A 24,415-nucleotide genomic window follows, 5' to 3' on the forward strand; every position below is an offset into this window, starting at 1 on the left:
CGTGTTAAATATTTTCATAATTTCACTTAACCTCTTGGACAACATTCACTTATATTGTTGTATTTTTTAATTAGACGATGAAAGATGTGTCATCTGTCAACTGGTGTGTGTGTGTGTGTGTGTGTGTGTGTGTGTGTGTGTGTGTGTGTGTGTGTGTGTGTGTGTGTGTGTGTGTGTGTGTGTTGGTGTTTAAACATATGTGTATTTACATATACATATGACATGTGCTTCTATACACATGTGCATATGTTTGCGTTTATTATGTGACATAATCATGCGACATAACAATAGGTTAGTAATCATTTGCCGATTAATTAATTATCAATGCTTAAATCCACAGAGTCCTAACAATAACAGAGTTTGGACTCTACGATCACTGGGTAAATGCTGCTAACCCAAACAACAATGCTTGTCACAATTCTCCAACCAAGCTATCTGTCAGCACGATCCTCTCACTAGGCAACCTCTGGGTAAGAATCACAGCAGGAAAACGTTTTATGGAACTAAAATATGGGACCTTATGGTTTGTAGATTCGAGGCAATGCTAACATCTCGCCTTTTCGTAAACAATAACATTTCTATCTTGCAGGGTATTTTCGTGGTTGTCTCCGGTGGAGTTATCGTTGCGTTAGTTACGTTTGGGCTTGAAATTCTCAGTGATAGATATCTGCAGTCGTCGAAGATGTCAATAGATGTTGGAACTCCAGCATGATGTCAAGAGGCAGCCAGTGTCTTGTTTATCGATAAAGAAAGTGAGCATTTCTTGACGTAATGTTTGTCAGAAGGTGAATCGTTAAGATAGTGAGAAACTGTTGGCATGTCGGAGTAATGTGTCACACTGGAATTAAGTTGAACATCCCTTGTAGTGTCTCAGGACACAAGAGACTCCAACAAGTATATAACAAGTATCATCCTAAAACTGAAGACCCGAGGCTGCAGGATTATAAGGAAAATCCCATCTAGACACCCACTCGTAAATCTTTCTACAAGGATATCGTCATATTTCACGTATTGATTTTGCTATAAAATTAAAAACATGTTTGTGCTTGATGACTCACTTTCATTTATGCAAAAAAATTTATATATATATATATATATATATATATATATATATATATATATATATATATATATATATATATATATATATATATATATATATATATATATATATATATATATATATATATATATATATATATTTATATATATATATTTATATATATATATATATATATATATATTTATATAATATATTTATATATATATATATATATGTTTATATATGTATATATTTATATATATATATATGTATATATATTTCTATATGTATATATATATATATATGTCTATATATATATGTATATATATATATATATATATATATATATATATTTATATATATATATATATATATATCAACATAATTTTCAGTGATTATAGATTTGTAACGTTAATAATTATAACGACAATATGCAATACCATGTATATTTTTTCACCTCCCTTGTTTGTGTTATTATTAAGGAAAATTTTCAATATTTGTATTAGTAATATCATCATCTTGAGACAGTATATGACAGTATGATAATTATCATCCTCTTGTGCCATAATATGATACTAATCATCGTCTTCGTGACTCTAAATTCAAAATATGATTATATAATTCCTATGGATTAAAAATACAAGATATAACAGTCCTTGACTTGAGAGACACACACACACACACACACACACACACACACACACACACACACACACACACACACACACACACACACACACACACACACACACACACACACACACGTATGATAGCACAAATTCACCAATCACAAAGATTCTTCAGAGCTCAGCCAATCATCCTCCGTGAAGATGGCTTGAGGCTAGACTGACGTCGTCGATCCAACACAACTAAGGCGTGGTCAACAAACTGTAGTTAAGACCTGGGACGGGTCTCATGATTGCTTAGTATCCTCTCACAAGTCCAACAATAACAACACATCTCGTCTCCCCTCTGAAGCTCTTCGGTAAGCACTAAGTTGAACTTGTTTCCATGTCTGAATATGATAATGGTATACAATACCAGTTAGGTATCTTTATTCCGAAACGTATCGCCTGCACAGTAGGCTTCTTCAGCCGAGTACAGAGGAGTCAGTAAAAACAGTAAAGACTGATTACATCGTTTTTACATTACTGCTTCTGCTGCTTCCTCTGTACTCGACTTAAGAAGCCTACTGTGAAGGCGATACTTTTCGGAATAAACACATCTGGCTGCTGCACATGTGTCTTACTTAACATTTTGTTTCCAAGGTTCAAGTTGTATGAGTAACGTATCTTGAGCGATCTATTTACAACACTGGGACAAAATTTGGGAGTGACTCACTTGTCTCTTGTTAATATCATTAGAATCAATCCTATACACTTCCCAGGTTTGTATTTAGGGCAAAATTCCTTCGTATGTTTTACTTAATATTCACTACTAACCTATCAACTGGAAGTGAACATCTGACGATGTTACATTCCTTCACGAATCGTTAACAAAACACTGTCAGCGTTACACGAATTTGTGAGCCAGATGTATTTTGTTTTTGTGACGGTACCGTGGCTTTAATTCTTCATATATACTATGGCGTATCAGTGTCGGGGGAATATACAATTTCAAATAGACGAAGAGCGTTCAAAGTTATATATAAAGTATCCTGGATATCCTGGGTAGCTAACCCTCCGGGGTTAAAAATCCGAAGAAAATCTTATCTCTCTTATCTTATCCATCCACCGTTCATGGTTACACTGAAGGCTTGTTTTGAGCAGCACCTTAACTCTTCACTCTGCTTGTTGGTTACCTTGCTACATTAGCACAGTCCAACAGTTTCATGTACAGACTATGAAAATTTGGCTGCAGTATTTCTTTGCATGTTTCTATTATATTTGATAGCGTGAAAAACTGTTTGAGGTCCTTTTGCTCATCCTCATATATCCCCAGTGCGCTACCTATAAAAAAATCACAATATTCTTACATGTTACTCTCATCTCAGTCACTAGTAATTCATCTTTTGGCCACTTTGTGCAATTTTCCTACACTTAAAATATCCCAGCTGGGGAAAGCAAGATTACAGCTCTAATATGCAATATCAAACTGACTCATCGGGTGTGAATCTGAAGCCGTGTGTTTTGTCCCATACAGGACCATGGAGCGACTACAACTATGCAAAAAGACCTCTCTGGCTGATCGCGAAATATTTGTAAAGATGTGGAGGAGAGGCAAGTCAGCCCGAGCCATTGCTAGAGAGAGAGGTATCAGTGTTTCCACAGTGTGTAGATGGATAAACCGCTGGAAAAACGAAGGGCATTTGAACACTAAGATCTACGGGGAAATTCTTCTCTCAAAAGTGCACAAGAAAGAGGAGGATTTCAGGCGAAGAATTGTGCCACCGCTGCCATATTTACCAACACTGGACGTCAGTGTTCCTGCCCCTCTGGGATGGTGGCCACACACTCAGTTGTACCCATTCACTGACACTCAGGTTCACGGTCACCAGGATGACCAATATAAAAATTACTGGAATATTTTAAGAGTCAACATGCCACCGTTATGCAGACATCTTGGTGACAACTATGCTCTCACTCGACACTCTTCCTTCCCCACAATTGCCTGAAACAAACACATTCTGTTCGATCATTTTACCAATAACTTTAACCTGTCTTTAGACAAACAGCCCACATTAACGAGACAAACTCAAACTCTGAAATCGGGAAAAGAATAATGTATAGTCTTTGGATTTACTTACCTTAGCTAATTCTCATTCTTACATAATTAAGATGAATATATGCTAACACAACGTCCTTCACAGGAATTAAAGCTGTTAATGGCTTATCAAACTGGTAAATATCATGAATTTTACACAGCTTGCGATCTTGACTTATAAATCATCGATTGTTTTGCCCGTTTAATAGAGCGCAAATTATTATATTTTGTTCAAGTCTAATATTTCTCATAACACATTAAATAGCATGCGAGATATTTTAGTATTACATTAGTTAATATCTTTTAAATTTTGACTAAAATATTCTAAAAACTTCATATATATTATATAGTGAATACATAAGAATTAGGTACCGCTTCTAGAACCGACTCCCCGGGACTCACAGACTCAGAGAAGACAACAAAAGAGAAGAAAATATCTTGATATATCTCACTGTGGCTGTTTGAATATTGTCTTCCTCTATTTCAAAACATATATATATATATATATATGTTTAATAATTCTGTATACAATTTCCAAAAAATTAAAAAAGTTGGCCAGCGAGTCAGGGAATTTTCCTAAAGTTCATTTTCAATTATCTGAGACTTCTTAAAGTAACATATATGTTAAATATGAATAATCCTGAGAAATATATTTGAAACTTTCTGTATATAATAGAACTATAAAATGTGGCACTGACAATGACTTTTATTCCATCGTTGCCTATTGAGTTTATTACCATGTTGGAAGAATTGCTGGCAGGGTTCGAGTCCTCGACGGGTCATGAAGTGTCGCTTACTGTCGCTAGTATGCAGCAGTGCGATGGAAAGAGCCAGTGAGTTGTGGGTGAAGTGGCGAGTGTAAAGGAACGAATGATAGACGTCCTTGATCTGGATGTTGTGCATCTTACTGATATCTTAGTCTGCTAAGCCGGGGTCCTGACGTACTGGATTAAGACGCACGAATGTTCTCCCGTCTTCCAATAACGTATTCATTTTTCCGCTATAATCTACCTTGTGTATAAATACTAACGCATTTGCTTTGTCTGTTTCGTAAGGTGAAGTCCAAGATCATTCTTTCTGAGCAAAGTTCAGACCTCTACAACACCATTGTCCTCAAAGATTTGTTAAGTTACATCATGAATTAAGGAAACATCCTAGACTTCACCTTACAAAACAGACAAAGGAAATGCGATAATAATTATGGGCAAGGTAGATTATAGTGGAAAATTTAACATGTTATTAGAAGATGTAGGAACTTACGTGCCTCTTAAGCTTTCAACTAACTACTCCTCCCACCTAGATGAGTGGGAATATACGAATATGGTGCGTCACTGGGCACACACCTACCAACCCTCATATTGGTTGTTACTTGATATTATAATACATGACCTATAGATATAACATTGCTGACAAATGTACATTATCGAGGAAGCAGCAGTAAGATCCCTAGGGAAGCAAAGCCAAAAATATTGATCGTTCTTGACTTTATCCACACAGAGATGTAATGGCAGACATGACGACCTCATAATAGGCATACCACTTGTGGGGTCAAACTAGTGGAATTGTTCTGAAGTGAATGTGACGGCATGTCAGGAAGGAAAAAAATAAACCTATAAAACGAGATAGGCTCTTCACACATATGAGGCATATATGAGATATAAAACATTTTTTCCCCACTTGGCGTTAATAAATACAATCTTGTGTTTTGATCACCTGGGAAAAGTACACCAGGATTATTATGCATGATTACGTGTTAAACCCGTAAATGTCCTACAGAGAAATGTAATCGGGTCTGATCCGAGGAAGGGGAGACTAGCTCCAGTTCGTTGGATACAGAGCACTTCACTAGTATCAAAAACACAAACCTAGAAGGGTCTTGCGAGGCTACAAGGGGGAGAGGATACAACAGAGGGGACTGAATGCTGTTCATTGGGGAGGGGAGCTGGGTGGAAAGAGAATAGAAAAAATAATGGAATACCTCGCAGGAAAGTAATGAGAGGCAAACAAGAGATGATGGAGGACCTAGCAGAAATATACTGGGATGCTAAGATGATGTTTGTAAACAAGAGAAGAAAGAGAAAACAAAAGTATTCTATAGAACGATTATGGTTATAGAGAAGCGAGCACATATATAAAATATCAAAGTACATTAGAGCAGCTGACAATGCTATTTAAATGCTCTGATGGGGGAAAAATAATGATAACAGAATATTTGGAACTCCATCTGAAATCCTCTTCAGCAAATTGAGAATAACAGTTAAATTATTGTTTATACTGTAACAGGCTGTTGCTGCCTTGCAACCAGTCAGAAAAGATCCTATATCACAAGGACACACTCTGGCTAGCAATGTGGAGATACTAAGAAAAATTGTGAATTTCTCTGGCAATCAGCGAATTCAAATTTCTTTGACAATCAGTGAATTCAATTTTTTTTATTTCAGGAAATAGATTAGAATGTTCTGAAAAAAATCTAGCATTGTTATATGCATGATTCTCCAACAGGTAACTCAGCAGACAACAATTATTAGCTAAGTGGGGAGCAGCAGGTACAGCTAGATGTAGGAAAGATGGTCGGAGCTGTGCTACTGCAGGTGTTACTGGCCACTCTCGTCTTCCTAGCTGCTTCACAGCTGTCAAAACCTCACGGTATTTCAACAGTGATCTTGGACCACTCTCAGTCTACCCATTAAAATCCTTGAGGATGTTTAAATTTGTTAGCAATTTGTAATTTAAAAAATCTCTTTTGTTTATATGGAGAAGAGTAATTTGTGAATTACTGCATATTTATTCTGGATATTATACATATTTATTCTGGATATTATACATATTTATTCTGGATATTATGCATATTTATTCTGGATATTATACATATTTATTCTGGATGATAATATAATACATATTTATTAGATAATGTGGATAGACTAGCATTACTGAGAGGAGCTGTGACTGCTGTGCTGGAAGCAGCATCACAGCAGCACTGTTCTCTCATCCTCTTCACTGATGGTGCCACAATTCTTTCCTCAGTGCTCAAGGTTAGTTTCCAGCCCTTGTTTTATTACTTTTATTGTCCTCACTAGCATCAATACACTTCTTCAACCACGTTGATGCTGGTCAAGGCCTCTTCGTACATTTCATTTAAACTACTTTCATTTCATCTGATCAATTCTGAGTACTATTTCTCAGGCCTTGCATGAACTATATGAAGATTACCTTAGGTTAGGTAAGGTTTGTCAGGAAACAGGACAAGTGTTTCCTGTTGTTGTAGATTTGCTGGAATAATCGCCTGTCCCGGCGCTTTTCCAAGAGGTGGCCTGGCCTTGGCTCCCTATCGTTGGAGTGTCTCAGATCAATGTCTGCCATGGGAGGAGGTACAAGTACCTCCTCATCTTCTGGGACTAGCTGCCCCCAGGTCTAGCCCCATTTCCCGCCCCTACCAGGCTCAAAGGGAGGAGCTAGGTACCTTGGGCTGCCACAACCCCGTTCCCTCCACACTGGGCTGGAAGGTGTGGCAGCTGCATAGCAGCAAACGATGTCAGAAGGTACAAAAGCAGTAAGCACCACAGGATCCTTTTGGAGACACCCCAGCTTCGGGCATTAAGCCCGAGCGCTGGGGAAGCTCAAGAATGCCTCTTGCCGTGTGTGTTGCTGCTGTTACTACGCTTGTCCGCTGCAATCTGAAGTATTTCCTAACGCGGGTCTTAGTCATATATGACGATCAGCCACTGAAGGGCCAGTGGAAGGCCAGTGGCCACTGGAGGGCCAATGGAAGGCCTCGGTCAGATGGCCGAGGCTTTACACTGGCTTAACGGTCCATCCCATTAAAAATAATGGCTATGAGTATAATCATTAAGTAATATATATCTGAAGACTAGCATTTTCTCATTAACGTAAATATAATTAGTAATAACTGATAAACGATATACATGTTGAGCTTAATAAACATTTAAATATTCCATGAGGCATGTTATTGTAAATGTCATTTATATTATCATATTTTGGTACATTTGACCATTAAGTCGACAGCCAGGGGTTGTCAGGGGTTGTCAGGGGTTGTCAGGGGCTGTCAGGGGCTGTCAGGGGCTGTCAGGGGCTGTCAGGGGCTGTCAGGGGCTGTCAGGAGCTGTCAGGAGCTGTCAGGGGTTGGATGCTGGGACTGACAACAACGTATCCACGATATGATTCCATCAATTTCCTTTATATATACCGAGAGTTTTACATCCGCCGGTATATATACTCTGAGAGTTTACCTTCCCTTGTCTGACAGTTACAACTGTTCCAAAGATCGTTGCTAAGGATCTTCAGCAGTCGTAACACCTACAGCAGAGAGAAAACTGTTTTTCACTTTCAGGAAGAAAGTCAGCTGTGGTCTCCCTGGGGTGTCGCAGTGTTCCAGGTGGCAGATCACGACGTCCAGGACGATAACGTCACACAGACGCAGCTCCGTCAGATGGTCGCCCAGGCTAAGCGGGTACGTCACTTTCCCATTACTACTGAGGAGAATACATTTTCACATTACTTCTAAGAAGGGTACATTACAGTCACATTACTGAGGAGGGTACGTCACTGTCACATTACTGAGGTGGATACATCATTCTCACGTTCCTGCTGAGTAGTACACGTCACACTGATAATACTACATTGCCTGGATAACAACTTCCAGTTCGTTCTTTTTTCCGGTCTGAGTTACGGTTCCGAGTCTGTATCGTAAGAGCCGCCACACTGACCACTAAGCTAAGGAAGTGACACTGCTTTCACAGCTTCGGCAGGTTTCGTGGTGCGTGACGGTGGTGGTGGTGAGTGACGACACTGCCTTCCTCGCCGCCTTCGTCGAGTACTCCCACAAGGATCGCTTCCTGGTGCCCACAACGAGGGTACTTGTTCTTACAAATAATTCCCATGTCAATGTTCCAAGTCTTAGTCGGGGTTTTTCCAAGCTGAACGCGTTGATCCTCGTCCTTAGCGACTCGCAGGAATACCTACAGTAAGAACCACGAAAAAAAATGTTATGTCTGTAAACTAGTAATGAAAATAGTCATGGAAATTATAGTAAGGCTTAATTACGATGTCAAATAATTTAAAAAATTAATCTCTGCTAAAATCTGCGTAACCAGATGTAGCAAAATATTAACTAAAATAGGTAAAATCTGCTAAAATTTCATCAGCAAAATACATTTGTAATGTTGGGATTGATTTTCATGGAGTCATACCACCAAAAATAATATAATTCATACTTGCATGACAAAAACAGATCATGCTGAACAAGTGACTGCCGTTCATTTTACCTCACTTCATACAGATGCAATATGTACATCCATCTGCCTTACGTTCCCCTGGGATCCTCAGCCTCCCAAGTGGCTTCCTGGACACCGCACAGAGGACTCCTTCTAACCTCCCATCTTCAGCTCTTCCCTGACAAGTTCTCCACGTATCCATTTCACTGCATTTAAACCTTTGCTTTGTTGATGAATAAAAAGGCACAATACAAGACTGTAGTGTGTCTTGTAAGACTGTAGTGTGTCTTTTAAGACTGTAGTGGGTCTTGTAAGACTGTAGTGTTTCTTGTAAGACTACCGTGACTGGAACAATACACAAATAACCTGCACATAGGAGAGACTTATGACATCGTTTCTGTCCGAATTATATCAAACTCGTCGAAGTCGAACTGAAATGCTGCAATAAGAATCTTTCTCCTACTGAGGATACCATTTAATACTCATCTTTTATAAGTCTCTCTCCTTTTGAAAAACACATTTAAAAATCTACAAAAGAACCTTTGATCTACTAATACGTAGTCTGGGAAATAGTTGTCATTGCGCACTGCATCATGTCACGGGACAGTCTACAAAAATATATCAACCCATACCACGGGCGGGGATAGAACCCGCGATCAGATCGCGGGTTCTATCCCCACCCGTGGTATGCTTTGTTTGCGATCGTGTCATAACGATTTCGTGAGTCATGATTCAAAAATATATCGTTCTCTTCCAGCTTGTTCAATCGGCCGAATCTGTTAGTTGCAACGGAGTCGTATCTCACACACGAACCTGTGATAGTTGACGACCTGAATGCACCAGGAGGGAAGAGACTGACATTCTCTAGTCCCATTGCTAATGTAATGCAAGTCCTCGCAGACACTACCAATTTTACGTGAGTTTTTAACATATGTCTGGTGTTTCTAGAGGAATGGACGTGTATGTGTGCGCGTTAGTGCATGCGTATATCATACGCTGATATGCTTGTGTAGGTACGCATTAGTGCTTGATTTGATCTCAGTACGTAGTGTGCATTTCATTAAAGTGTGAATATCTGTAAGTTGGTACTTGAGTTTTGGTCTTTATTTCAGTTTTATTGTACTGATCGTATATTCATTATAATTTTATTATCGCAATTATAATTTTAACAGGTACACGTTTGTGAGGCCTCGTGATGGTCTGTGGGGAGAGAGACAGAAGGATGGGTCCTGGTCTGGCATGATAGGTATGGTGAGCAGGGAGGTAGGTATAGTGAGTGATGGTGAGCAGGGAGGTAGTTGTAGTGAGTGTTGGTAATCAGGGAGGTAGTTGTAGTGAGTGATGGTGAACAGGGAGGTAGTTGTAGTGAGTGTTGGTGAGCAGGGAGGTAGTTGTAGTGAGTGATGGTGAACAGGGAGGTAGTTGTAGTGAGTGATGGTGAACAGGGAGGTAGTTGTAGTGAGTGTTGGTGAGCAGGGAGGTAGTTGTAGTGAGTGATGGTGAACAGGGAGGTAGTTGTAGTGAGTGATGGTGAACAGGGAGGTAGTTGTAGTGAGTGATGGTGAACAGGGAGGTAGTTGTAGTGAGTGATGGTGAACAGGGAGGTAGTTGTAGTGAGTGTTGGTGAGCAGGGAGGTAGTTGTAGTGAGTGTTGGTGAGGAGGGAGGTAGTTGTAGTGAGTGTTGGTGAGCAGGGAGGTAGTTGTAGCGAGTGTTGGTGAGCAGGGAGGTAGTTGTAGCGAGTGTTGGTGAGCAGGGAGGTAGTTGTAGCGAGTGTTGGTGAGCAGGGAGGTAGTTGTAGCGAGTGTTGGTGAGCAGGGAGGTAGTTGTAGTTAGTGATGGTGAGCAGGGAGGTAGTTGTAGTTAGTGATGGTGAGCAGGGAGGTAGTTGTAGTTAGTGATGGTGAGCAGGGAGGTAGTTGTAGCGAGTGTTGGTGAGCAGGGAGGTAGTTGTAGCGAGTGTTGGTGAGCAGGGAGGTAGTTGTAGCGAGTGTTGGTGAGCAGGGAGGTAGTTGTAGTTAGTGATGGTGAGCAGGGAGGAAGTTGTAGTGAGTGATGGTGAGCAGGGAGGAAGTTGTAGTGAGTGATGGTGAGCAGGGAGGTAGTTGTAGCGAGTGATGGTGAGCAGGGAGGTAGTTGTAGCGAGTGATGGTGAGCAGGGAGGTAGTTGAAGTGAGTGATGGTGAGCAGGGAGGTAGTTGAAGTGAGTGATGGTGAGCAGGGAGGTAGTTGAAGTGAGTGATGGTGAGCAGGGAGGTAGTTGAAGTGAGTGATGGTGAGCAGGGAGGTAGCTGTAGTGAGTGATGGTGAGCAGGGAGGTAGTTGTAGTGAGTGATGGTGAGCAGGGAGGTAATTGTAGTGAGTGATGGTGAGCAGGGAGGTAGTTGTAGTGAGTGATGGTGAGCAGGGAGGTAGTTGAAGTGAGTGTTGGTGAGCAGGGAGGTAGTTGTAGTGAGTGATGGTGAGCAGGGAGGTAGTTGTCGTGAGTGTTGGTGAGGGACGTAGGTGTAATGAGACAGTGGAGACAAGTCCTGGTCTAGTATGGTGATCTTGTATGGTGTGTATGGTGATCTAGTACAACAATAGCTTTGTTCTTGTCGCGGTGATCCACATTTTGCATAAAATACTTCACCACAATGTTTCTCTCACACAGTCGGCTTTATCAAGACAGTAGAGAATACAGGAGCAAAAGCAGCGTATAAGAAGGTACTGACAGAGGATGGATGATTTGTTAATGGGGGTTATTAAGGTGTCATGGTATCCTTCTCACCATTCCACAAGAACACTTTAATCCCGAAAATACAGATTAAGGCAGCTAACGAATTTAGAGAATACACAGGATAAAATAAATTGATATAATAACCTTATATAAAGACCATCAAAATTTTGAATTGGAAGATATGAGTGACTGGACGCTTAGCACTGCTAAAGTGATTTTGTTTAAACAAATGCAATAATTTTTTAGTTTTCTGACTTCAGAATATAAGAGACTAATTGTTTGAAAAAGAAATATTGTGAAGAAGTTAAAGATTTTTAATCTTGTAGGAGGTGGAAGTTGGTCTTGGCCCCTTCACCGTCAGTGCTTCCAGGGCTGAGGTCGTGGATTTCGCCAGTCCTTTAGGGATAGATTATGGAAAGATCCTGGGAGGTCGGGGACGGCCGGAGTTTGACCCTTGGGGCTTCGTGCTTCCCTTGTCACCGCTGGTGTGGGCAGCCACTTTGCTGATGCTACTGCTGCTGCCTGTGTCTGTGTATCTCCTCTCTTCGTGTTTCTTCGTGAAGATTCCAGGAAAATGGATGGAAGACACATTCATCTGTATCAGAATATTTTTACAGCAATGTATGCAACAGAGCACTGAGTTAGTAATACTGAACTTAACAAGCCAACCATATATAACTTTCAAAATACTTGCTCAGGGAAACTGTAGAAACAAACCCAGATCAACCTAACCATGTTTTTCAACAGCTATTCCAGCGCCGATACACTGGTGGTGGGAGCTGATAGTGTGGTCTAGCTGGATGATGGTGACGTTGGTGCTGACTCAGAGCTACGCTGGAAACCTCATGTCCCTCCTGGCAGTGAAACACATCCCGGAACCCATCCAGTCTCTCAAGGACATTGTGAAGGACCATTCTGTGATATTGATCGTCAAAAGCAACTCTACCAGAGCCACTTATATTCTTGTAAATCATTAATTATACTTTTTGGAGAAAGAAATATTTACACTCGCATTTCTTCAGAATGTGATCGAGAGATAACGAAAGCACTAGGAATACTTTTGCCAATCACTGTGCTTAAATTACACACTATTAAATCACTTGTTTCATGTGATTTTTTATAATTCTCACAGAGTGCAGAGACTGGCATACTACGTGACATCGCTGATCTTGAGAAAAAGAGCCGCATTATGTACAGTGTGACGAAAGAGTTTGCTGATAGTATCGACAGGCTGGTGAGGAGAGGAAGTCACTTACTGGTGTTAGAGGAGATACTAGTGAGAGCTGTGATGGCCCATGACTTCTCACTTACAGGTTTCTACTTCGTTACGCCTCTGTTATTGTTATGATCAGGAAACCCTTATCATTACCAACTTTGATCACTTAAATACATGTATATATAAAATTCAATTTACAGAAGACTGATGTGATTAAATGCTTCCTCTTGGACATTAGTTTAAGAAATATTGTTTATATACAATTTACTCATATCTTTAATGAGGGAATGACATAATTCATCATGTATTTTTTCTGTTTATGTAAATAAATTAATTATTTGCTTATATTTAACCTGCACAAACGATTTCAATTAAATTATATTGAACAGTGATTTATAATTCACACACACACACATATATATATATATATAATATATATATATATATTATATATATATATATATATATATATATATATATATATATATATATATATATGCAATAAGATCACAGTAATCAGTTGATTTCAAATTATGCAAAACAACCACTCTGAAAGAATAGAGAAATTCCAAGCGCTTTCGTGACTGCTCACATTATCAAGGAACTTGATAATGTGAGTAGTCACGAAAGCGCTTGGAATTTCTCTATTCTTTCAGAGTGGTTGTTTTGCATATATATATATATATATATATATATATATATATATATATATATATATATATATATATATATATATATATATATATATGATAAGTCTGTTGACTAAGAAATTCAGAAGCAAACAAATTAAATTTAATATGTTTTAGTGAAAATGGGAAGAAATGTTTATAGATTAAATTTTTTTCTCACCAAACCTGATTATTTGACTACAAGAATCATCACTTTCATCTTAAGGCAAATGCGCTTATGTAGGTCAGTTCCATGATTACATGAGCTACGAGACTGATGAATCCCCTATAAATATTACCTTAATACTGGCGATAGCCTTTTGATCCAAGGAACTGGATCAAAAAAACTGATTAAACAAATCACTACCCAGGCACGGTAACATCCACACAAGAATATAGCTACCAATCTATAATAATGAACATTCTACAGGTCGGTGTGATTTCTACGTGGCTCGCTTCGAGTTCCTGTCGCTGATGTACACACTGGTGTGTCCCAGGGGACATCCTCTCCTACCTGTCTTCAGCAACAGGTATAACAATTCATGTATTTTTGCTCTAGATATGAAATGAAAATAGGTAAACAGATACTCTCAAATTTCGAAATCTTATATTTTCACTGGGAGGCTTATATTGCAATCATTCTAAAAATACCTGTCATTATATATATATATATATATATATATATATATATATATATATATATATATATATATATATATATAATGTATATATATGTATATATATTATTGTGACCACGAACAAATGGTATTGATCAATAACACTGCGACTAGCCAAGAATTTGAACCCATGCTGCTTTGGCCCGCCTCATGCCGAAGCAGCATGGGTTCGAATCCTTGGCTAGTCGCAGTGTTGATGATATAATATTATATATTATTCATATATATATATATATATATATATATATATATATATATATATATATATATATATATATATATATATATATATATATATATATATATATGCAAACAATCGCAGACAGGCGATCTTAACTATGCAGGACAAGCCACAGGGGGGGGGGGGGAATATTTTTAGCTCAAGTACTTTCACACTTCTGAGTGCGTCATCAGGAGCTGTGCAATGTTGCAAGGGAGGAACCAAAGCAGGGAGAGAGGTCTCAGAATAGCGTAGGTGTCACCGTCCACGGTTACCCTTAGACTGGGTTAGTGGTCGGTGCCAACCCCTCCTGACTATCAATCATCCCCCTTCCCCCCATATGGGGTAGGAGGGTTTCTGAGATGTCAAGTATGAAATTATAAGAAATAAAAAGCCATCCCTAAGCTTTTTCTAATTTCATACCTGACATTTCAGAAACCCTCCTACCCCATATGGGGAGAAGAGGGGTGACAGTAGGGTGGGGTTGTCACCGACCACTAACCCAGTCTAAGGGTAAACATGGACGGTGACACCTACGCTACTTCGAGACCTCTCTCCCTGCTTTGGTTGCTCCCTTGCAACATTGCACAGCTCCTGATGACGCACTGAGAAGTGTGAAAGTACTTGAGCTAAAGATTTCCACCCCCCCGTGGCTTCTCCTGCACACACACACACACACACACACACACATATATATATATATATATATATATATATATATATATATATATATATATATATATATATATATATATATATAGTGTGTGTGTGTGCATTTATACTCACCAGAGTGACAAGGATCGTCGAGGCTGGACTCTTCAACCAATGGACGAAAAGTATAAGTGCCAATTACACATCGTGTATCAACCTACCGTCCAAGGTGCTCGTCAAGGCCTCGCTCTCCCTCACTAACACCTGGGTAATATTCATCTTTGTGTTTTCTGGTAACAATCGTAAAGAAGAAAAGTCACAATTCCATGACTAGAAAAATACACATATAACTCGCACTTACGAGATCGGAACTTGTGACGACGTTTTAGTCCGTCTTGGACCATTAACTAAATAATTTGTGAAATAACTGGGGGTAAAGGCAGAAATTTTTGTAATAAAGAGACACTGCCTAAATAAAGTGTCCCATAATTACAATTTATATTTCTATCACATTAATTTATTTGCATGTCTATATACCATCATAATTTTGTCAATAATTATAATTATTAGCTTCTATTAAGCAAATAACTAATTTGCAAACTACTATTTAGCAAGATATTAACAAGAACCTCACTAATTGTCAAGATACTATTACAAACCACTTAAAAATATGTGATAAGATATTGTGGTCCTTATGCAAAATCTGCTTTCAGGGCATTTTCCTTGTGTTGTCGTGTGGCCATGCTGTTGGTCTGCTTGTCTTGTGCGCTGAAGTCCTGTATGATCGTGCGCTCAAGCATCGAACTCCTGAAGTATCATGCACCGAAACTCAGGGGTTTTGCGAGATCATGCAGTGAAAACCACTGCTCCTTCAAGTTTTTGTACTGAAGCATCGAGCTCCTGTAGTATGATGCACCGAGACGCAGAGCTCTTGCAGGATCATGCAGTGAAATATCGACGGCTGCTATAGGATCATGCGCTCCTGCGCTCCACTGATGCGAGAATGTACTTGATAGATGTTTTTTCCTCTACATTAAGCCACGTTTAACATTACATTACCTAACCAAACGTCTCAATAAATCTCCTAAAAGTTCACATGTGTCTTCTTCACGTTTCACACGTGTTGGCACCTGATACATATCTTACCTAGACCTCAATATACTATCTACTGTATTTAATAAAATCCTCATACCTTTCTTTTCATTCCTATTCATCTTAAGTGTGGTACAATATGAAAATAAACAACAAAATTGAACTTATATATCGTGGAAATGATTTGCCCTGAGGTACGCGAAAAAAAAAAAAAGGTGAGAGACAAAGATTTAGCAGAAGAGTTAAGAATATTTTGTGAACGACTATTGCGATCACAGATTGTAGTCCAAAGGCCTGTAGCACCTGGTCGTAACTAATTCAGCAAAACAAGGGAATCGGCAGGCCAGAGCAAGGGAAAGGCAAAGACAGCAGGAGGTAGATTTCTTTACCCATGTATTCCGTCACTAATATTTACACTATGTACACTGAGTGATCACGACCAGTGTTTGTTGGAGTCTGCTACCCAGCCAGGTTGACCAGAGTGATGTCACCTCGGCTGAAGTAGCCGGCTTTTCACGTGATTGCCGGGTTGAACTGGACAATAAGCACAGCAATGGGGCCCCAGAACTGCTACACTCTGAACTGCCAGTTCACTGGTCGCGCGGGTATAACAAATGGTTCTGTGACGAGCGTCACACAACCATTTGTTATGCCCTCGAAGCACCCCACAACGACATAGAAGAAAAAATTAAAACCGAGCCGAACTGACGCAAAGACTCACAAAATAGGGAGAGGAAAAACTAAAAGATGACAGGAAATATTCAGAGAACTGAATAAAGGATTCAAAGATATCTTTATTGAAGAATCAAGGAGATACATAAAAAGAGGGAGAGAGAGAGGGAGAGAGAGAGGGAGACAGAGAGGAGGAGGGAAGGGAGAAAGAGGTGAATGGGAATGAAGACGTGAAATAATTTGTATGAATAACCTGTAATGAATGTAGACAAGATGAAAATCTGACTCAGACAGAATATCACCTCTGGTAATACAAGAAGCAGCTGAGGAGTTGTGTAACCTTACAAGAATACGCCAGAAAAATTATTGAAGGACCCAGACATGCACATTCAAGATCACTTACACATACAAATTCATACACTAATTAAAATTCTTCAGGTATACCCAGTACACAAAGCCGGAATACGTGAATTTTAATTTATCATTTGTAAGATTTATCCAGATACATTAAATGAAACATTAACTAGTTATCACTTGTAAAACTCAGAGCTTAATGTAGACACTGTCTTAAATAATGTAGACACTGGTTTAAATAATGTAGACACTGGCTTAAATAAACATCTACGTTGTGATGAATGGTTTGAAAACCGACAAGTTGAAGATACACTTATGCAACATATGGGAATCTTTATTGAGGAAACGTTTCACCACACAGTGGCTTCATCAGTCCAATACAAAGCAGAAAGGTGTAAGGAGAGGAGGAGTTGAGGTAATCAATCCCTCAGCCTGGAGTCAATGTGTTCAGTCCATCAATCTGAACACATCGACTCCAGGCTGAGGGACTGATTACCTCAGCTCCTCCTCTCCTTACACCTTTCTGCTCTGCATTGGACTGATGAAGCCACTGTGTGGCGAAACGTTTCCTCAATAAAGATTCCCATATGTTGCATAAGTGTATCAATCTTCAACATCTACTTCACCTGAGATAAACTTAATATATTCGGGAGGAATAAAGACAGGATGATTCTGCTGTGAGAATAATTAATGCTGCATCTATGTGTTAAGGGTGATCAGATACACAGACGAGGAAGAAATGAAGTCACAGGCGCTTCCCGCAGCCGTCACCTCTGCGCAGGCAACACCTCTGCGCAGGCAACACTTCATGTGTGGGTATATATAAACAAGACAGACATGCTCGCTTGTGTGTGGTTACGTAGCACCTCTCCTGCTGGACCAACCTTCTCCAACACTCTGCTGACTTATACGTGTAAGATTTTCCTTCTGGTTGGTTTTATTAACTGGTTTTAAAGCCTATCGACTACCCAAGGGTCTAAACACCTGTTCACCACTAGACAAAAATATTTTAACACACTAAATTTGGAGTGAACTCTAAGTGTATACATACTGAGATAATGGTTAGGTTAGGTAAGATTGGTCAGGAACAGGACAAGTGTTTCCTGACGCATGTCTTAGTCATACGATGACCCGCCACTGGAGGTTCTGGTCATCCGACCGAGGCCTTCCGCTGGCTTACAAGTCCTTCCACTTAAAAATTAAGATAACAGATAAAGTCCCCTCCAGGTGTACAGTATATGCAATAAGTCTCTCAGTTCACTCATATCAAAAATATTCTCAAAATGATATATAAAAAGAGTGTTCTTTGGTTTTTCGAGAAGTATTTTATACCATTGTTTTGCTTTAATAAGTACGGTCGAAAAAAGGTAAGTGTTGATGATAGTACTAACATCTAAACCGACGTATCTGGGCGCCTCTACAAAGACAGTGATTATGTATGAGTGATGGAGAAAGTGTTGAATGATGATGAAAGTATTTTTCTTATCGGGGATTTTCTTTCTTTCTGGGTCGCCCTGCCTCGGTGGGAGACGACCAGCGTGTTGAAAAAAAAAGATAACACTGCGACTAGCCGAAGATTCGAACCCACGTTATTACCTGGAGTTTACCTGGAGAGAGTTCCGGGGGTCAACGCCCCCGCGGCCCGGTCTGTGACCAGGCCTCCCTGGTGGATCAGAGCCTGATCCACCAGGCTGTCGTTATAGGAGAGATAAAATAACATGGGTTCAAATCCTCGGCTAGTCGCAGTGTTGTTATTGATTAAATACCACTCGTTCGTGGTCACATATATATATATATATATATATATATATATATATATATATATATATATATATATATATATATATATATATATATATATATATGTCGTGCCGAATAGGCAGAACTTGCGATCTTGGCTTAAATAGCAACGTTCATCTTGCCATATAGGACAAGTGAAAATTTGTGTATGCAATAATTTCGCCAAAATCATTCTGAACCTAACGAAAAAAATATATTTCACTGTGTTTGTTTAGTATTAAATTTTTGTAAACAAATCTAAAATATATTTAGTTGGGTTAGGCTAAAATAAATTGTTCTTGTTATAATAAGGTTAGGTAAGTTTTCTAAGATTCTTTTGGAGCAAAATTAAAATTTTTTCATTAACATTAATGAAAAAAATATATCTTTAAACGTATAAGAGAAAATTTTAGAAAGGACTTAATTTTAAATGAGTTCTTGCTAATTGACCAGTTTTACATATTCGGCACGACATATAAATTATATATATATATATATATATACAGATGATTGCTGATGTTATGAATGAAAAGAAGTTGGATGTCCTGGCCCTAAGCGAAACAAAGCTGAAGGGGGTAGGGGAGTTTCGGTGGGGGGAAATAAATGGGATTAAATCTGGAGTATCTGAGAGAGTTAGAGCAAAGGAAGGGGTAGCAGTAATGTTGAATGATCAGTTATGGAAGGAGAAAAGAGAATATGAATGTGTAAATTCAAGAATTATGTGGATTAAAGTAAAGGTTGGATGCGAGAAGTGGGTCATAATAAGCGTGTATGCACCTGGAGAAAACAGGAATGCAGAGGAGAGAGAGAGATTTTGGGAGATGTTAAGTGAATGTATAGGAGCTTTTGAACCAAGTGAGAGAGTAATTGTGGTAGGGGATCTGAATGCTAAAGTAGGAGAAACTTTTAGAGAGGGTGTGGTAGGTAAGTTTGGGGTGCCAGGTGTAAATGATAATGGGAGCCCTTTGATTGAACTTTGTATAGAAAGGGGTTTAGTTATAGGTAATACATATTTTAAGAAAAAGAGGATAAATAAGTATACAAGATATGATGTAGGGCGAAATGACAGTAGTTTGTTGGATTATGTATTGGTGTTAGAGTGTTGAGCAGAAGTTTGTTGTTACAGGAAAGTGGGTGCGGGAGGGAAGAAGAGCGATTGTTGGAATGATGACATGAAAAGAGTAGTAAGAGAGAGAAAGTTACCATATGAAAGGTTTTTACAAAGTAGAAGTGATGCAAGGAGGGAGGAGTATATGGAAAAAGAAAGGAGAGGTTAAGAGAGTGGTGAAAGAATGTAAAGAGAGAGCAAATGAGAGAGACAAATAAGTAGAGAAAGCCTAAGGAACGAGTGGATTTGTCAGTTAAAAATAGGAGAGGAGAGCTATTAAATGAAGTGTTAGAGGTAATGGGAAGATGGAGGGTATATTTTGTGGAATTGTTAAATGTTGATGAAGATAGGGAAGCTGTGATTTAGTGTATAGGGCAAGGAGGAATAACATCTTGTAGGAGTGAGGAAGAGTCAGTTGTTAGTGTGGGGAAGTTTGTGAGGCAGTAGGTAAAATGAAAGGGGGTAAGGCAGCTGGGATTGATGGGATAAAGATAGAATTGTTAAAAGCAGGTGGGGATATAGTTTTGGAGTGGTTGGTGCAATTATTTAATAAATGTATGGAAGAGGGTAAGGTACCTAGGGATTGGCAGAGAGCATGCATAGTTCCTTTGTATAAAGGCAAAGGGGATAAAAGAGAGTGCAAAAATTATAAGTGAGTAAGTGTGTTGAGTATTCCTGGTAAAGTGTATGGTAAAGTTATTATTGAAAGAATTAAGAGTAAGAGAGAGATCAGGATAGCAGATGAACAAAGAGGCTTTAGGAAGGGTAGGGGGTGTGTGGACCAGGTGTTTACAGTGAAACATATAGGTGAACAGTATTTAGATAAGGCTAAAATGGTTTGTGGCATTTATGGATTTGCAAAAGAAGAATAATAGAGTGAATAGGGGGCAATGTGGCAGATGTTTCGACTATATGGAATAGGAGGTAGGTTACTGAGGTTACTGAAAACAGTGAATAGTTTTTACGAGGATAGTGAGGCTCAGGTTAGAGTATGTAGGAGAGGGAGATTATTTCCCAGTAAAAGTAGACCTTAGACAAGGATGTGTGTGATGTCATCATGGTTGTTCAATATATTTACATATGGTGTTGTAAAAAAGTGAATGATCAGATGTTGACAAGAGGTGTAGGATTAAGTGATAAAGAATCAAACACAAAATGGGAGTTGTCATAGTTCCTTTTTTGCTGATAACACTGTGCGTTTTGAAGATTCTAAAGAGAAGCTCCAGAATTTGGTGAACGAGTTAGGAAGCGTAAGTAAAAGAAGGAAATTAAAAGTGAATATAGAAGAGTAATGTGTTGACGATAACATAAAAAATAGGTAACGACAGACTGGATATGAGAATGGAGGGACAGAGTATGAAGGAGGTGAATGTATTCAGATATCTGGGAGTGGACGTGTCAGCAGAGGGGATATGAAAAATGAGGTAAATCATAGAACTGATAAGGCGAGAAAGGTGAGTGGTGCACTGTGGAGTCTGTGGAGATAAAGAACATTATCTACGTAAGCAAACAGGGGAATGCACGAGAGTATAGTTATACCAACGTTCTTATATGGGTGTGAAGAATTGGTGGTGAATGTTGCAACAAGGAGAAGGCAGTGCAGATGTCATGTCTGAGGGCAACGCGTTGTGTGAATATAATGCACAGAATCCGTAGCTTGGAAATTAGGAGGAGATTCTGGATTACCAAATTATTATCCAGAGGGCAGAGGAAGGGTTGTTGAGGTGGATCGGACATGTAGAGAGGGAGAAACGAAATAGAATGACTACGAGAGAGTATATATCTGTAGTGGAGAGATGACGTGGTAAGGGTCGGCCTAGGAAAGGCAGGAGGGAGGGGGGTCAACTTCCAGCAAGCATGCGTGAGCATGTTAGATAGGAGTGAATGGAGACATGTGGTTTTTAAGACTTGACGTGCTGTTGGAGTGTTAAGAAGGCAACTTTTATGAAGGGATTCAAGGAAATCGGCAGGACCGAGTTGAGTCCTGGAGATGGGAAGTACAGTGCCTGCATTCTGAAAGAGGGATGTTAAATGTTGCAGTTTTTTAACTGTAGTGTTAGCGCACCTCTGGCAAGACAGTGATGGAGTGAGTGGTGATGAAAGTTTTTCTTTTCAGGGCCACCCTGCCTTGGTGGGAAGTAGTCACGAAATCGCTTGGAATTTCTCTATTCTTTCACAGTGGTTGTTTTGCATATTCTGAAATCACCTGTTTACTAGAGAATCCCCTGAATAATGGTTACATATGGTCCTGTATCAAGAATGCAGTGACTGCATTCCTGACACAACAGAAGTAAATCTGCTCATTACAAGCAGAACTACGACCTAATCCTTCAGTAAATCTTGTTAATAAATCTTGTTGTTGGCTGCTGTCTGTATCAGGAAAGATCGTGGGCACCAGAGAGGCACCTACAGGCATGAAGCTACTTCAGGTGTTGCTGGTGCTGGTGTTGCTGTTCCTCGTCTTGGCTCTGTCTCTCCCACCATCCAAAATACATCAAACTACCGGTCAGTTAAAAACATTTAAACTCACACTCACTTTTTTTTGTTAATGCTAAAATACTGGATGAAGTATAACATTACACGTGTCACTGTTCATTTGATTTCCGATTATATTTTAATCATCTGATCTATTTGTGAAGAAATTTTTTCTGATATTTATTCTACAGTGTCTCTAAAGTTGTTAAAATTGTGGTCCTTTTCTTATTCCTCGTACTGTCTCATGAACACGATAGATACACACACATGCGTACATGTATATATATATATATATATATACACACACACATATATATATATATATATATATATATATATATATATATATATATATATATATATATATTTATATATATTTGTGACCACGAACGAGTGGTATTGATCAATAACAACACTGCACTAGCCAAGGACTCGAACCCATGCTGCTTTGGCCTGCCTCATGGTGGGCGAAAACACATGACGCCCTAATCCACTGGACCATACGATTAGGGTGTCATGTGTTTTTACCCACCATGAAGCAGGCCAAAGCAACATGGGTTCGAGTCCTTGGGTAGTGCAATGTTGTTATTCATTATATATATATATATATATATATATATATATATATATATATATATATATATATATATATATATATATTTATTAATTTTATTATTTTTTTATTATCACACTGGCCGATTCCCACCAAGGCAGGGTGGCCCGAAAAAGAAAAACTTTCACCATCATTCACTCCATCACTGTCTTGCCAGAAGGGTGCTTTACACTACAGTTTTTAAACTGCAACATTGACACCCCTCCTTCAGAGTGCAGGCACTGTACTTCCCATCTCCAGGACTCAAGTCCGGCCTGCCGGTTTCCCTGAACCCCTTCATAAATGTTACTTTGCTCACACTCCAACAGCACGTCAAGTATTAAAAACCATTTGTATCCATTCACTCCTATCAAAAACGCTCACGCATGCCCGCTGGAAGTCCAAGCCCCTCGCACACAAAACCTCCTTTACCCCCTCCCTCCAACCTTTCCTAGGCCGACCCCTACCCCGCCTTCCTTCCACTACAGACTGATACACTTTTGAAGTTATTCTGTTTCGCTCCATTCTCTCCACATGTCCGAACCACCTCAACAACCCTTCCTCAGCCCTCTGGACAACAGTTTTGGTAATCCCGCACCTCCTCCTAACTTCCAAACTTCGAATTCTCTGCATTATATTCACACCACACATTGCTCTCAGACATGACATCTCCACTGCCTCCAGCCTTCTCCTCGCTGCAACATTCATCACCCATGCTTCACACCCATATAAGAGCGTTGGTAAAACTATACTCTCATACATTCCCCTCTTTGCCTCCAAGGACAAAGTTCTTTGTCTCCACAGACTCCTAAGTGCACCACTCACCCTTTTCCACTCATCAATTCTATGATTCACCTCATCTTTCATAGACCCATCCGCTGACACGTCCACTCCCAAATATCTGAATACATTCACCTCCTCCATACTCTCTCCCTCCAATCTGATATCCAATCTTTCATCATCTAATCTTTTTGTTATCCTCATAACCTTACTCTTTCCTGTATTCACTTTTAATTTTCTTCTTTTGCATACCCTACCAAATTCATCCACCAATCTCTGCAACTTCTCTTCAGAATCTCCCAAGAGCACAGTGTCATCAGCAAAGAGCAACTGTGACAACTCCCACTTTATGTGTGATTCTTTATCTTTTATCTCCACGCCTCTTGTCAAGACCCTCGCATTTACTTCTCTTACAACCCCATCTATAAATATATTAA

At 39.3% G+C, this 24,415-nt stretch overlaps 1 protein-coding gene across 1 annotated transcript in view; it reads left to right on the forward strand.

Moving 5' to 3' along the window:
- LOC128695299 (uncharacterized) overlaps nucleotides 1–24,415 on the forward strand; it is a 49,456-nt gene that overhangs the window by 6,378 nt on the left and 18,663 nt on the right. Inside the window, exons 10-13 of the mRNA XM_070095342.1 lie at nucleotides 341–470; nucleotides 6,029–6,161; nucleotides 6,653–6,777; nucleotides 8,094–8,213. Of these exons, the coding sequence (XP_069951443.1) occupies nucleotides 341–470; nucleotides 6,029–6,161; nucleotides 6,653–6,777; nucleotides 8,094–8,213 (508 nt within the window). The remainder of the gene's footprint in view (nucleotides 1–340; nucleotides 471–6,028; nucleotides 6,162–6,652; nucleotides 6,778–8,093; nucleotides 8,214–24,415) is intronic.

The sequence above is a fragment of the Cherax quadricarinatus genome, chromosome 50 (genome assembly GCF_038502225.1).
Source record: "Cherax quadricarinatus isolate ZL_2023a chromosome 50, ASM3850222v1, whole genome shotgun sequence".
In the NCBI taxonomy this organism is placed as follows: Eukaryota; Metazoa; Arthropoda; class Malacostraca; order Decapoda; family Parastacidae; genus Cherax; species Cherax quadricarinatus.